Genomic DNA, 13,684 nt, shown 5'->3' with positions numbered 1-13,684 from the left:
CAATAGCCTTCACCGAGTGTAAACGAAGCTTCTCCAGGTAGTGCCAGAAACATTTCCCGTTAGAGGACTATGTAATGCCAACAGCAATGCAGCTAATATTCATGCAGCAAAAAACCAATGAAAATAGCAAGAAGATACTGTGCGCGAGGTCGTTGGTCTTCGAAGTGCTCTCTTATGACTGTAGGTGTATTAGTCGGTGTTTAGCGCTTCAATGTTTGATGGTTACGTTGGATTTTATTTGTTTTGACAGCTTAGTCATAACAAAAGTGATAATGCCTGTCTGTCTGCTTATAAATGAGTTATAGTACTTTCTGTTGCCTTGACAGTTACGCCTAAAATATTTAAAGCTGTCGTCAGAAAATGTAGTGCCGTGTTGTTGTGACGTGTTGTTGTGACAAGGCACCACCACGACCGAACGTACAGGTCGCGATACGTACACGAAAACAAAAATACTTCCATCGCCACACCGACGTTATTAGCAGCTTGGAAAGCATGCAGGTGCACACGTCAAGCCTCTCGAAGGTCGTACTCTAACCGTGGCGGGCACGTGAATGCGCGCATTTATAGAGACGCTGTTCTACGGATCGTGCCTGTGCACTTGACTTGTCCGAGTGCGCTGTAAGTGATGGTTCAAATGCTACATTACAGTTCATTTAGTATGCTTGATTCTGTCTCTGCGTGTTCCCACTGCCGACGTCACCTAAATAGCGAATCTATACAGGACAGAATGCTATTACTATCACTTGTAAGACATGCGCTGTCGAAGACAAACAAGGGAAGAAATGTGGGGTCATGGAAAAGAAATATGCTAAAAGTTAGTTCTTCATTTTTCACCTTCTTCCACTAACTGAATGTCTTGGCGCTGGTTTCAACTTCCTAGCAGTCGACCATCTCCAGTAGTAGGCAGGCCTGCGAATGCACCTCCAACTTTTTTGTGGTGTCTGTGCTTGAACTTTGGGGGCAATGTGAGCAGAGCTGTATTGAGAAGCGTTGAAGCAACTTCGCACTGAAATAAAACTTGGATACGATTGTCATGTTATAAATTTCTTGGCTCCCTTAAAGTGTAGCACTAATGCTATCTCCATTGTATAGTCAGATTCGAAAGTAGGGGTATTTACACTAGAAGTTCCACATATGACTGGTGGAATACGCCCTCGTCAGACCTCCTTTTCTGTCTATATTTGTTTTAAGTGTGGCCGCTCGTGCAGTGACTGTTTCGCCAACATGGCTAGCAAAAGCTTGCAGTACATTGAAATGGTTTGGAATCGTTGAAGCAGTGATCCTTCGAAATTCAAACATAATTGACAAATCAACTGGTTAAACATTTATTATGCAACCCCTGTCTCTATGCGAATATTTAACAACAACATATTTATTAAAAATAAAAACTGATATCATTCGCTAAGAGGTTCACAGTACAACTCTGTCATCGTAAAACATAATCAATGAGTGCTAATCACCGGCTTGTCAGTACTGCTTGAATGGCGTAAGAGACCCTTATGCACTATAATGATTTGCCAACACCAGTGTTTGTTACAGGCAACGTTAATAAGTGCTCTTTATTTACTTCTCAGTAAGCGCAAGATTCGCCTAATGAGCTTTCCTGATTTCTCTGCCGACAGCTACGTGAAATTATTATAGTGCAATGACGGTGTGTTTTGAGTGCTTGAAATTTACTGGAGAAACACATGCGCATCTTCTGACTGTACAGCAAGGTTTCCACATGACCTTGTGTTTTTTATTTCGGTCTATTCGTATAATGCAGTGTTTCGAACAGTTTACATTCTCACAATGTTTGAATTAAGCAAGCATACCACTGGTATGCCTAATTTAGGAGTCTAATTCTATAGATGTTCAAGCGCTACCACATTAGATGGCGTTTCTTTCTAATTTCTAATGACCGTCATAGAACTCGAGTTTGGAAAAGCGTAGAAAAAAGACAAGTATTGTAATAAGAATTTCAACTGAAAAGTTGAACTCGAAAAGGTAATAAACCTGCAGTAAATAGTTGCAAGCATAAAAAAAGCATGGCGTACATTTACACGTGCAGCTGTCGCTCTTGTTTGCAGCCAGGTAACGGTGCTGTCATGCTACGACTGCGAACACTTGCGTTCAGCTGACCCTCTGCACTATTCGCGCTGTCTGTTTACAATTAGCATCGCTGCGAACTCTCTTATATGTACTAGTAGGCACTGACGTGTCATGAATGCGACCAAGTGGAGAAACGGCCTTGCTTGCATCAGACAACAGACATGGACATCTCCGCGAGTGAGACAACAGGTACGTTAAACAAGAATTTATTAGGATATCTTGTTATATCGTACACAGCTAGAGACGCACCAACTATCGATGATCGAGAACAGGAGAACTGGATTTTCGCCAATAATATACGTCCAAGAAAACAACGTTGACATGTGGATGTTCAGCAACATGGTTAGAACAACGGTTGAGAGTGACTCTCCAGTGACGTCAATAACTTGTTATGGCAGCAGCGGCGTTCTCGACAAGGTATTTATTGAATTATTCAATGCACGAAGTCTCACATTTCTATTATCTTCACTTTATTTTATTATTACACGAGAAAGCAGTCTGTTTAAGATGTTTTTGAACACCGAAATTGTGGCTCAAATATACAAAGAGAAAAAAAATGGAGTGATATTACCGTGACAGCCTTCTTGTGATATACTCATCGCTGTGCCAACACGAGAATAGTATGAAAGGAGGAGGAGGAAGGATGGAGGAAGAACAGGGAGGTTAGCCAGTTCTCAGACCGACTGGCTACCCCGTGCTGTGGAAGGGGGTAAGGGAAATAAAAGACGACAAGGAAGGGACGTTGAAGGAGAACGAAAAAGGAAGAATGACAACAGTACAATCCACGACGCTGCTTACAGTCTTTCTCCACGACCACTTGCCCGCAAGAAGCGCAACTACGCCTCAATACCTTGCGTGCCGAGGACGCTCTCGGTCATCTTCCTAAAACCGTTTCTTCCGACAATTGATGATTGTCAAGTCTATCTATAACTTTCCGCAGTTCTTGACGCAGTGAAGCGAGAAAAGTCGCAGAGAAGATAGGAAAATGTCTCGCGCATCCACAGTTGTCGCATGTCAGGCTGCTGGCCATTCTCATTCGAAACGAATAACCATTCGTAAAGGCCATCTCCATCTACAGATGGCACTAAAGCGTGTCTTCAGCTCTTGTTATTGTTGACAGAAAGCGGAGCTGTAGGTGTGGGTTCAATTTATGAAGGCGGACGTAGGTAAATGCCGTCGAATTCCACTAAGTAAATGTTAGTTCTCGTGCAAGTGACTGAAGCCATATAGCAGCGTCCGTTCTTCACAATGATATAGCTTCAGAAGGGGAATCATCATGAGCAGCTCGGGCTGCTTCATCTGCCCTGTTATTTCCATCGATGCTACAGTGGCGCGGTATCCATTGATACGCTATGTTAGGATGTTTCTCTATAGCCACGTGATGAAGCAGTATTATTTCAGTGACTAGCTGTTCATTTGGTTCATGAAGTTATGGCGAGGTGATGCCCGGGAGGGGTGCTATGGAAACGGAGAAGATTGACAATGCCTGCTGTGGTTCTTCTACTATAAAATCCAAAGTGGCGCAAATGGTGGCGAGTTCTAAAGCCGTGGATGATGTGAGATGGGATGTCCTGAAATTTAATTGTGACAGACTTCTCCTGAATTGCCACTGCATCTATTGAGCTTGCTGAAGTAGCTCACCCATCTGTGCAAATGTGAAAGGGTCCACCGTGTTTCTCAAGCAGAAACAGTAGTGTTGTTTGTTTTAGTACCAAAATTGACGAATTCCTTTCTTTTGAATTCCGGGGATGAGTGTCAGGGATTCCAGTGAATGTAGACACCACAAAGATAATGGAGTCTTGCTGCGTGCGTTGCGTGAATTTCGTGGGAATCACCGTGAGATGTGGAGCAATAATAGTGCAGAATGCAGAGCATGGCCTGCAAGTTAGAAGAAAGGCGAGGTGATGCGATTGAATCCGGGTGGCACCTCTTATGACCGTTCTTAAAGCATCGACATGAACGTGGGTTGTGACAGGGTGATCACGAGCGATTTCGACAGTCGCTGCCGAGGATGCGCGTCTCCGATGCCCGAGGCATATTCTCAGTGCTCAAGCTTCTATTGACTAGAGGACGCGTACGTTTGTTATTCGTGCCTTGCCGAGCACAGGCAGGCTGTAGCGCTGAAGCCGATAAAAAGTGCAGTATACAGTTCAAGCATGGCTCGTACCGAAGCTTGCCTTGTTTTTACGCGAGAAAATTCAGAACGTAGGTGATCATGGCAATTTTTCTTATGCGAGCGATGTGAGGGCTCCACGATAAGTCACAATCTGTTATTACTCCCAAGACACAGTAAGTCGTTTGATAGCTGATCATGTGTCTCTTATTTCTGATGACGTATCGCGTCATTGCCTTGCGCGTAAACGCAAGCAGTGAGCAATTCTCAGAAGACAGCTCTGGTCCCCATCCTTGAAGGTAGCTTGAGGTCAGGGTAACCGCTCTCTGAAGCCTGACTGGTACGTGTAGACGCGTGACCCCTGATGCTCAAATGCAGACATCGTCTGCGTAGATAGACAGATGCACAGGCGGCGGCAGGACATCTACGAGGCCGATGAGCGCAAGGTTAAAAAGTATTGGGCTCAGGACCTCGCCTTGAGGTACACCACAATAAGTATAATGGTGCTTTGCTGCACCATCTTCTGTCTTAACGAAGAAGGTTCTGTCTTTCAAATACCAATAGATCCATTGGAAGACGTGGCCCCCCAATTCAATGTTGCCCAAGGCATTCAAGATAGTTTCATGCAATACATTGTCAGATTTACCTTTCACATCCAAGAACACTGACATCTCTAAAATTTTCTGCGATTGTACAGACGTGACAAGGTTAATAACATTCTTTACGGAAGACCGTCCTCGTCGAAAGCCGGTCAAAGCCACGGGTATGTATTGTTATGCTCCAGTTACTACTGTAGGCGAGTCAGCACAATTCTCTCCATCAGCTTTCCTAAACAGCTGGCAAGTGGGATGGGGGGATAGGAGGCAGGAAACAACGTCTGGCAAGGTACACGTGATGGCAGATTACAAAGTCTTGTGATGGTGTGTTCATATGTGCACTCATTTTATCCTTTCACAAGCTTTTTCTGGCTATAACACTACGCCACGTGTATACATCAAAGCATGAGGTTGGTATAAGGTAGACAACGTGAGTGCTCATACCAGATTACTCTCATGCCCTGGTTTGCGAAGAGGCTGTGGTAGGAGACAGAGACCCATATAGGTAGAGCAATCTCATATTTCTGCTGTTTTCTTTATGTTTCTGTAAATTCGACGTGCGTTATCAGTGTACGAAAAGGGTAGCAGTGTGAAGATAACTACTAGATACAATCGGAAATACTGACCTTTGTTCATCATATGATCTAACTGTGAAGGGAAATAAAGAAAACATGAATCAATGTTAAGAATAATTTGTGAATATGGGATTTAAGGCTTTTCCCTTCATATTCTAGCCCACTTCTGTGCCATAGTACTGTTGATGAGCTCACTGTACCATCCATTTTGATTGTAAAATTATATGTTTGATTTTTGGCGTGTCCCGATTACAATATTCTCATAAGGCACACTGTAGCATAGGGCTCAGCATAATTTTGTCCACGTGGGTTATTCATTCCTCTCCGAGTGGTCATGAAAGAGGGCCATGGCCACTGTCACTCGGGTACATATCATCATCATCATGATCATTATCATCGTTGTCGTCGTCGTCGTCATCATCATGATCATCATCAACATCAGTCTGACTACTGTGACTGCATTGAAAAGACCTCTTCCATATTCCGACAGTCAACTCGGTCCTGTGCTCTCTGCTGCCACTTTACACCCGCTCAATTCCTAAGCTCATCTGCCCCCCTAACTCTCTGTCACCCCCTAATTCCCGTGCCCTCTCTTGGAATCTAGTCTGTGATGCGTGGGAGCATATACTGACAAGCTAATCTGCTTGCTGCACATTGGCGGCATATATGTTCCATACATTATTATGCTGAGCCATTCAACGTTGCTGATTTATTTAAGGGGAGCACTTGTTTTATTTATTCATTTGTTCTTTTACATAGTTTTATTAACTTTTTTTCATATTCAGAAGGCCTGAAGGTGGTACAAAGAAGGGCGACTTGACAATCATTTATCATACGCAATCAGCCACGCAGCAGTGTGTTCAAAGCAGGAAGGTGGTTGCGGCCATTGCTAGCTCGTGGCAAGTGAATAAGCATAACGAAAGCTTGTGTGGCTCAATGAAGTTTTGATAGTGAAGTTATGAATGAACTAGGCAGATACAGAATAATCTGACAAAGAGCGTTCCCTTTAGAAAAAAGGAATCTGTTTGCATTGAAAAGTATTCTTAAAGAGGCCGAGACGCTAGCAAATAACATGTGACTTAAGCTGGTAAATTTATGTTAGCTTTCATTGAAGCAACCTTGCCTTACCTATAGTTATTAGAACCCAAACAGTAATTATTGTGAGTATACGTACCTGCGTAAAAGTATCAATGATCACATACAGTCGGCGGCGAATCTGTCTGTTTCTGATTGTGAAGAGAATGAGATGAGCGTTAAACCGAAAAGATCTGAAGCATGAATAACAATTTTTTCTCCTATGCGTTTGCCGGCCCATTTAGCAGACCACCTTTTCGCTAATTATCGACGTTACTAGAGCAGTGCAGGTGTAAAAAGATTGCCATAAAATGCAATTTAATTTACACTCAAGAATTATTTGCACAATTCCTTAACCTTGCAAAGGTCTGAGTATGGCATTGAATCGAGCTAACATAGTTTATTTCAGGTGAGACGACATATTGCTGAACGAGTCCTGGAGTGAATACAACTCAATATGAAAATGATATGAACGAGAAAGGTGCTAAGTGACAAGTTGAGTGAGGCTAAAGTGCGTACAAATGCCTATTGATGATAAACAATCTATGAAATCCGAGCAGGGCTTTGTACACCTCTGTTTTCATTAATAAAAGGCAAATTATTTCTTAAAAACTCAACAGTTACTTTTTCGAGTTGAAATTCTGGAACCTTGTTGAAAATACGAGCATTTATTTAATACAGTAAAAAAACTAATAATGACCTAAAATACCCCAGCAATAATGAAATACGAATACTGCGAACTACCAGCAGACTTGAAACCTAAGTATACTGAATACAAGCAAATTCACCAGCACGTGGACAAAATGCATAGTCAGAATTGTCAATTTCTGAAATAATAATAATAATAATAATAATAATAATAATAATAATAATAACATCATCCAAGGTTTTATGTCCCACAACGAAGGCATCTTCATGACAAGCACTGTAGTGGAAGGTTCGAGAAATTTCGACCATCGGGTGTTCATTACCAAGCTCTGGCGTAGCACAGTACACCAAACTTTACCATTCCGCCTCCATCGAAATGCTATCACAGCAACCGGAATTGGACTCGTGACATCGGGGTCAGCAGCCGAACACCTTAGCCACTGTTCCACGAGGCGGGTATGAACGTATTTTAGGACACGAACAAGTTCCAAACCAGGAGAGTCTGCTGCCACAGGAGGCTTGTCACCGCTACAAAAACCACTGGCCTGGAACTTAGCCCAACAATAATGTAGGGGCATGTAAACACTCAAAAACTTTTGTAGACAGGCATGTATTGTAAGTGTTTTATCATTGCTTAAGTGCTACAACGCACAATTGCTTTGGCCTTCTCCCCAGGATTTACTTGCAAGTTATATTTTTCCCATTTTTCCCGCACAGAGTTCTTGCCAACTTGGGACGTCAAGTTGAACTGGCACGAAAGAGTAGTGCTCTGGGTGCTTCGCCAGGGAATAATACCGCGCCATGCTGCAATCGTGCCTGACGGTAACCGGCGCTTCGCCAAGAAAAACGAAATGAACCTCAGCAAAATTTACGCTATCTGGCTTCAAAACATCGCACTGGTAAGAAGACTTGTTGATATATGCCAGACTTCTGAGTTTGAAGTTTACATTGACCAGGAAGCTCTTTGATATTTATTGCGGCTAACTGATGAACATGGCGCGCGTGAAACACAGAAGGTCGGGAACAAGTGTAAAAAAGCACTGGGAAACAGTCAGAAAAAGTAGCACTGTGTCCGTCATTAATTCTCGTCCCAGGGTTTTCTTTACCTGTGCTTCTGCGATTCTATGATTTTCATTGTTATTCGTCACCATAAACGCAACTGAACTTGTGCACATCACCACTCTGCTCGTGAAACCAAGAAAGGGGTTTTGTGCCGAAAGGAATCCGTGTGCATCAGCGAATTGTATACCATGAATATCAAGTAAGGATCGCACCTTACTGCTTCAAAAAAAAAAAAAAAAACGCGACCACTCCCTGTAGCAGAGCGGCACTCGAGCTGTCTTTTGCTGCAACCCAACTTCGCGATGAGGGCGAAAGGCGTACCAAACTTTCAGCCACTTAGCAGTGTCCTCTATTGATACGGTCACTGCGATCGAGGTCGACCACGCGTGGTTACTGTTAAAAACGGTAAACATAGCGTCTGCTCGAAGACGAAGACGAGCTACGCCACGTGCCAAGAGAAGCTTGGCACTTTATTAAATGCAAGGCATTTCTTAGCAAAGTTAGGTGAGTTCGAGCATATCTATCTATCTATCTATCTATCTATCTATCTATCTATCTATCTATCTATCTATCTATCTATCTATCTATCTATCTATCTATCTATCTATCTATCTATCTATCTATCTATCTATCTATCTATCTATCTATCTATCTATCTATCTATCTATCTATCTATCCATCTATCTATCTATCTATCTATCTATCTATCCATCTATCTATCTATCTATCTATCTATCTGCGAAAGGCTTTTAGATCTCCTGGCCGTTCTGACAATGGTATCGATTCCAAAACTGGTACGGCGTAACATGACTGTATGACTAGAATAGTTGACGAGTCATAACATAAAATCATGACATGTATGTCATGAATGCAACGGTACAGATTTCATGCTCTTGCGACTCTTGTGGCACTTGCGGTGGTTTCGTTTACATGATATGTTGAAAAACATTTATCGTATGACATTACTGCATGGCGAACCCAAGCAACTGACCCTAACACGGAAAGCATGACATGCGTGTCATGCAACAGCAAGACTACATGCTACAGTCATGATGCCTTCGCGGCCATTTTGCTAGCTTCACATATACCAGATTCGGTATTGCGGGATGTGCATGAATGGCGAAGGTGCGAACATGATAATCGTGAGATGCGTGTCTTGTAACAACGTGACTGTATGCTACGCTCATTATGCACTCGCGGTCATTTCGCTAGCTTCACATGCACCAGATTCGGTATTACATGATGCGAACGGACGACAGCGGTGAATGACACGTCCAAACGTCATAATAATGACAAGCGTGCATGTAACAAAGTGACTACATGCAAAAATTGTGATGTTCTCGTGGCCATTTTGCTAGCTTCAAACATGCCAAATTTGGTATTACGTCCGGCCAATGATTGACGCAAGTATGTGACTGGTGCAAACATGATAATCGTGAGATGCGTGTCATGTAACAACGCGACTACATTCTACGCTCATGATGTGGTCGCGGCAGTTTTGTTAGCTTCAAGTATGCCAAACTTGGTAATATGTCCCGTTTATGGCTGACGAAGGTATCTGACTGGTGCAAACATGAGAATGATGAAGTGCCTGCTATGTAGCAACGTGACTACATGCTACGCTCATGATGCGCTCACGGCCATTTCGCTTGCTTGAAATATGTCAAATTTGGCATTACGTCACGTCAATGGGTGACGAAGGTATGTGACTGGTGTAAACATGATATCGTTAGATGCCTGTCATCTAACAACGTGACTACATGCTACGCTCATGGTGCACTCGCGGCCGTTTTGCTAGCTTCATATATGACGAATTCGCCCAGGTGAAAATTTCTCTACTGGTTTTCAGTCGTTTCTGCTTGTCCAGTGTGGAGTGCACTAGTTTCTTTTCGTCGCAGTTGGGAGCGAACTGGTTTCAAATGGTCCCAGCAGAAGGCTGCTTGTCTTGAAATGGTATCTGTAGAATGTTGCTGATTTTGAACTGACAGGGTACTGGCACCAGTCGGGTGTTGTTGGTTTTGAACTTGTAATGTACTGGTACCAGTACACTACGAATGTTGCCGGTTTTGAACCGACTGTGTGCTGGTACTAGTAGGATGTTGCTGGTCTTGAAGTGGGGTCACGCAGGTCCAAGTAGGATGTTGCTCGTCTGCCAGTGGGATCACACAGGTTCCTGTGAAAGCTACTGGTCTTGAAGTGGGATCTCATTGGTTCAAGTTGGACAACTCATGTTGAAGATGGAACAGGTTATGGTGGAAAGCTGCTGGGTTGGAACTTGGATCGCACTGGTTCCAGTTGATAGTGCTTACTTGTAAACATGCAGCTCTGAATGATTAGGATTGTTGTTCACATCTGGACTTTCGCACTCACGGGAAAATCTGGCAGCTAATCTTGACAAGAAACATAATCTTGACAAGAAACCGTGACAGCCCTAATGCCGATTTATAAGAATGGTAATTATTGGTATGAAAACTGTATAAACAAATAAAAGTTAAAAAAATCAGCCTTTAAGAATGATAAAAAGTGGCACCAATAAATGCAAAATAATAACTGTATTTCAAGCCAATGAAAACACACAATTTCAACATTATAACCAATTATTGTTAATGAATTGACAAAAAGATGACATGAGTGAGGTCAAAACACTTCACTTGCGTGCAAGTAAGCTAATGCAATTGTGTACTACTTGTTTGTAGAGAAGGCACAGTCTGTCAGCTTTGACTGCATCATGCGAAGTTGGTAATGCTAAATTGAATTGTAATTTTCGCTCCTCATACAAGGCGTTGCGCTCTTACTGCAAGTAACAGTGAGCAAAGCTAAAAATACTGCTAGTACAAACGGCGTTGTACGGTTCACGAAATATGAACCCAAAATGTACCCACCATGAATGCTCTGCGACGTTGACAATGTTAATTTTTTGCGGAACGTCACAAAGGCCCTCTGTCTACATCATACCAATAGCAGTGTCACGAGGTGCTGAAAGTTCAGATGAGCACTCATACGTGCTGTAAAACCAAGCTAAAATTTCTTAAAAGCAACATTGCATTTTTATAATCATCCAGAAAAGCTGACCTGAATTTGCTCGATCATCAAACAACACAAACATCTAAAGTTTCGAAATTTGTTGTCAAAGGTAACTTATAGAAAAATTCGACAAGAACTGTACGTGGTCATAAAAACCTAGCTATTATTTCAGTTGACAAATTATTTAAAATTTCACCACACATGTATGGCTCCCGCTTTAGTTCGCTAACAGTGTTTTTGGTGCCAGCCTTACAAGAAATATTTTTCTATCGCACTTAACATAGGTGCATGTAGTAACATTTGTGGACAAATCTACTAAAATTTACTGATTCGCCCTTTGACATTTCGAAACGTGACTTGTGTTATAGGCACACTTAGAATAGAACCTACGCGACACAGTGAATATTCCTATAGAGTTTGTAACATCTTTGAGTGAAACAATGTGCTTGATTTCCAGGCATTCTTCTTGCGCAGTCATCAGGGAAGTGCTGACCGTTTTGCTCGGCCTCGTGTATTGTTCACTGTGGAACATGGTCCCAGCTACAATCACTCTGTCATTCTCAACAACAGGTTCGCAGATGATGCAGTCAAGCTCATTTTTTACCAAGTTTAGCAGATGTTGATTTACTTGCCGCGGCTTCCTGACAAGGGTTACAGCTGATTCAGTGCTTGAACGGCCAGGCTTTACCAAAAACACAAAGTCTGTGGACTTGCTTGTGCACACAAGTTCTTGTAGCTGCTTCACGTCAAGATCCGTTCCACTATTTCAATTGGCACACCCTGGTCCCTTAGCTCAAAGTACCAGTTCTTTGAAACGGCCAATTTCGGACTCAAACCTAAAGCAGGAGTGTGCACAGGGGTCATTGCAGCACCACACTTTTTGAAATGTGCATCAGCTGATGGACATTGTATGTCATGTGCTTTTCCCTACATAAGAACTGCACATCAACTACAAACCGTGCAAGGCAGGTCGTACAAGCGGTAATTTCAGGTGTGCTAACTGTGTCTTGCAGTATGAGTGCAATGTCTTGTACGAGAAGCGAAAAGTGCTTACAAACTGTGCTGGCAAGAGCTCTCAAGACATGGTAGCGAACAATACACAACTATTGCTGCGATACGCTAGCCTTTCAGTATTTTTCCACTGAAAGACAGTGAGGCAGACGTGATACTGACGGGAGGGGGGGTGGGCTAATTGCACATAGGCATTCATCCATAATAGAAAAAGCTTGTGGTAAGCCAACGTAATATGGCTCATTTACTGCAAACAGCCACAGTTCTGTGTAATGCTGCAATACACCTAAAAGCACACAATGCATGTAATCTGGGGTGAAACTGCAGATCACATGAAAGTGTGGCAGGTTAATTAGAGGCATTGGGCCTTTCACACCTTTCTATACTTAGTGTAGAATGGACGCCTTCCTCGTGTGTTTTTCAGTTTTTTCTTCAGTTCTTTTGTGCTTCAGTAGGTTCAGTAGGTACTTCAGAGTTCCTGTTTGGCAAAACAAGAAAATATTACAAAGAAACATGAAAAGATGCCTATTCAGTTTATTATATGCTGGCATTTAAGGTATAAGAATGGTTTTCTGCAACGAATGCCTTGGAGAGATTTTTAAATTGTGCATTAAATAAACGCACAAAAAGTATGAGCACTTTGGCTTGCTGTTCTAATCAAAATGCAGCCACTGAAACCTAGAATTAGTTCTGCCACTTCATGCTTGACCGTGAAATGCCACAGCCACTGTGCAGTGGAGGCATTGACTCCTCAATATTCCAAAACCTCCTCTTTGTCGATTCTAAGCAACATGGAATTTTCTGTTATACCATTAAGATACAATTTATCACAACAGTGGCTCAAGCGGCAGCATTTTTTGGAGAAATAACAAACTTTTAAAGGAATACAGAAATTTCTTGTAAATGAACAGTTAAACTGTCTTAATATATGCATAAACTGTTTACTCGAAGACCACAACAACGTCGCCACGAAAGGTATAATGTGAGGGGTGCGTTTAATACATAGGAGAAAAATAAGCCAGATTTTGACAACTGAAGTTGGGGTGCGTTTACTATGAGAGTGCGTTCAATACGCGAGTAAATAGGGTATTTATTTCTCAGTGCTGCAGTAATGGCTTTGCAAAAATATAATTCATTTTAGTGAAACATTCAGTAACAATGCCTTTTTCTATATTCTAAAGTTATCATCTGAAAATACCTTATTTAGAACCTTAAAGCATTACCTGAATGTTAAAATGTCTATAAAACAGCAAAATTCGTGACAAGCTATACTCACCATTCACGGTCTTCGCTTTAATTAGGCACCATCCAGAGCCATAGTAGCTAGTATACTGCATAAATGTTTGCAGTGCTGCTCAGGCCAGAGCATCACCACAGTAGCCGAGGCTGTAAACCTTCAATAAGAACATTGTATTTGAAACCATGCAGTGCTCTCGCTGCACTTTACTTAGGTTGTTGGATTATTTTCATCTTAAAACAGACAAACTACT

General features: G+C 42.2%; 1 protein-coding gene across 2 annotated transcripts in view; it reads left to right on the top strand.

Moving 5' to 3' along the window:
- The first annotated feature begins 2,149 nt into the window (after window positions 1-2,149).
- LOC119165672 (dehydrodolichyl diphosphate synthase complex subunit DHDDS-like) overlaps window positions 2,150-13,684 on the top strand; it is a 32,665-nt gene continuing 21,130 nt past the window's right edge. The window contains exons 1-2 of one of the 2 annotated variants that reach the window (XM_037417768.2): window positions 2,150-2,280; window positions 7,815-7,996. In XM_037417768.2, the coding sequence (XP_037273665.2) occupies window positions 2,253-2,280; window positions 7,815-7,996 (210 nt within the window). In that variant the 5' untranslated portion in view covers window positions 2,150-2,252. The other variant, XM_037417769.2, reaches the window with a different exon arrangement.

Source organism: Rhipicephalus microplus, chromosome 8 (assembly GCF_043290135.1).
Source record: "Rhipicephalus microplus isolate Deutch F79 chromosome 8, USDA_Rmic, whole genome shotgun sequence".
Classification (NCBI taxonomy): Eukaryota; Metazoa; Arthropoda; class Arachnida; order Ixodida; family Ixodidae; genus Rhipicephalus; species Rhipicephalus microplus.
Note: the sequence above shows the minus strand (reverse complement) of the source record. Positions and strands in the feature narration are given on the sequence as shown.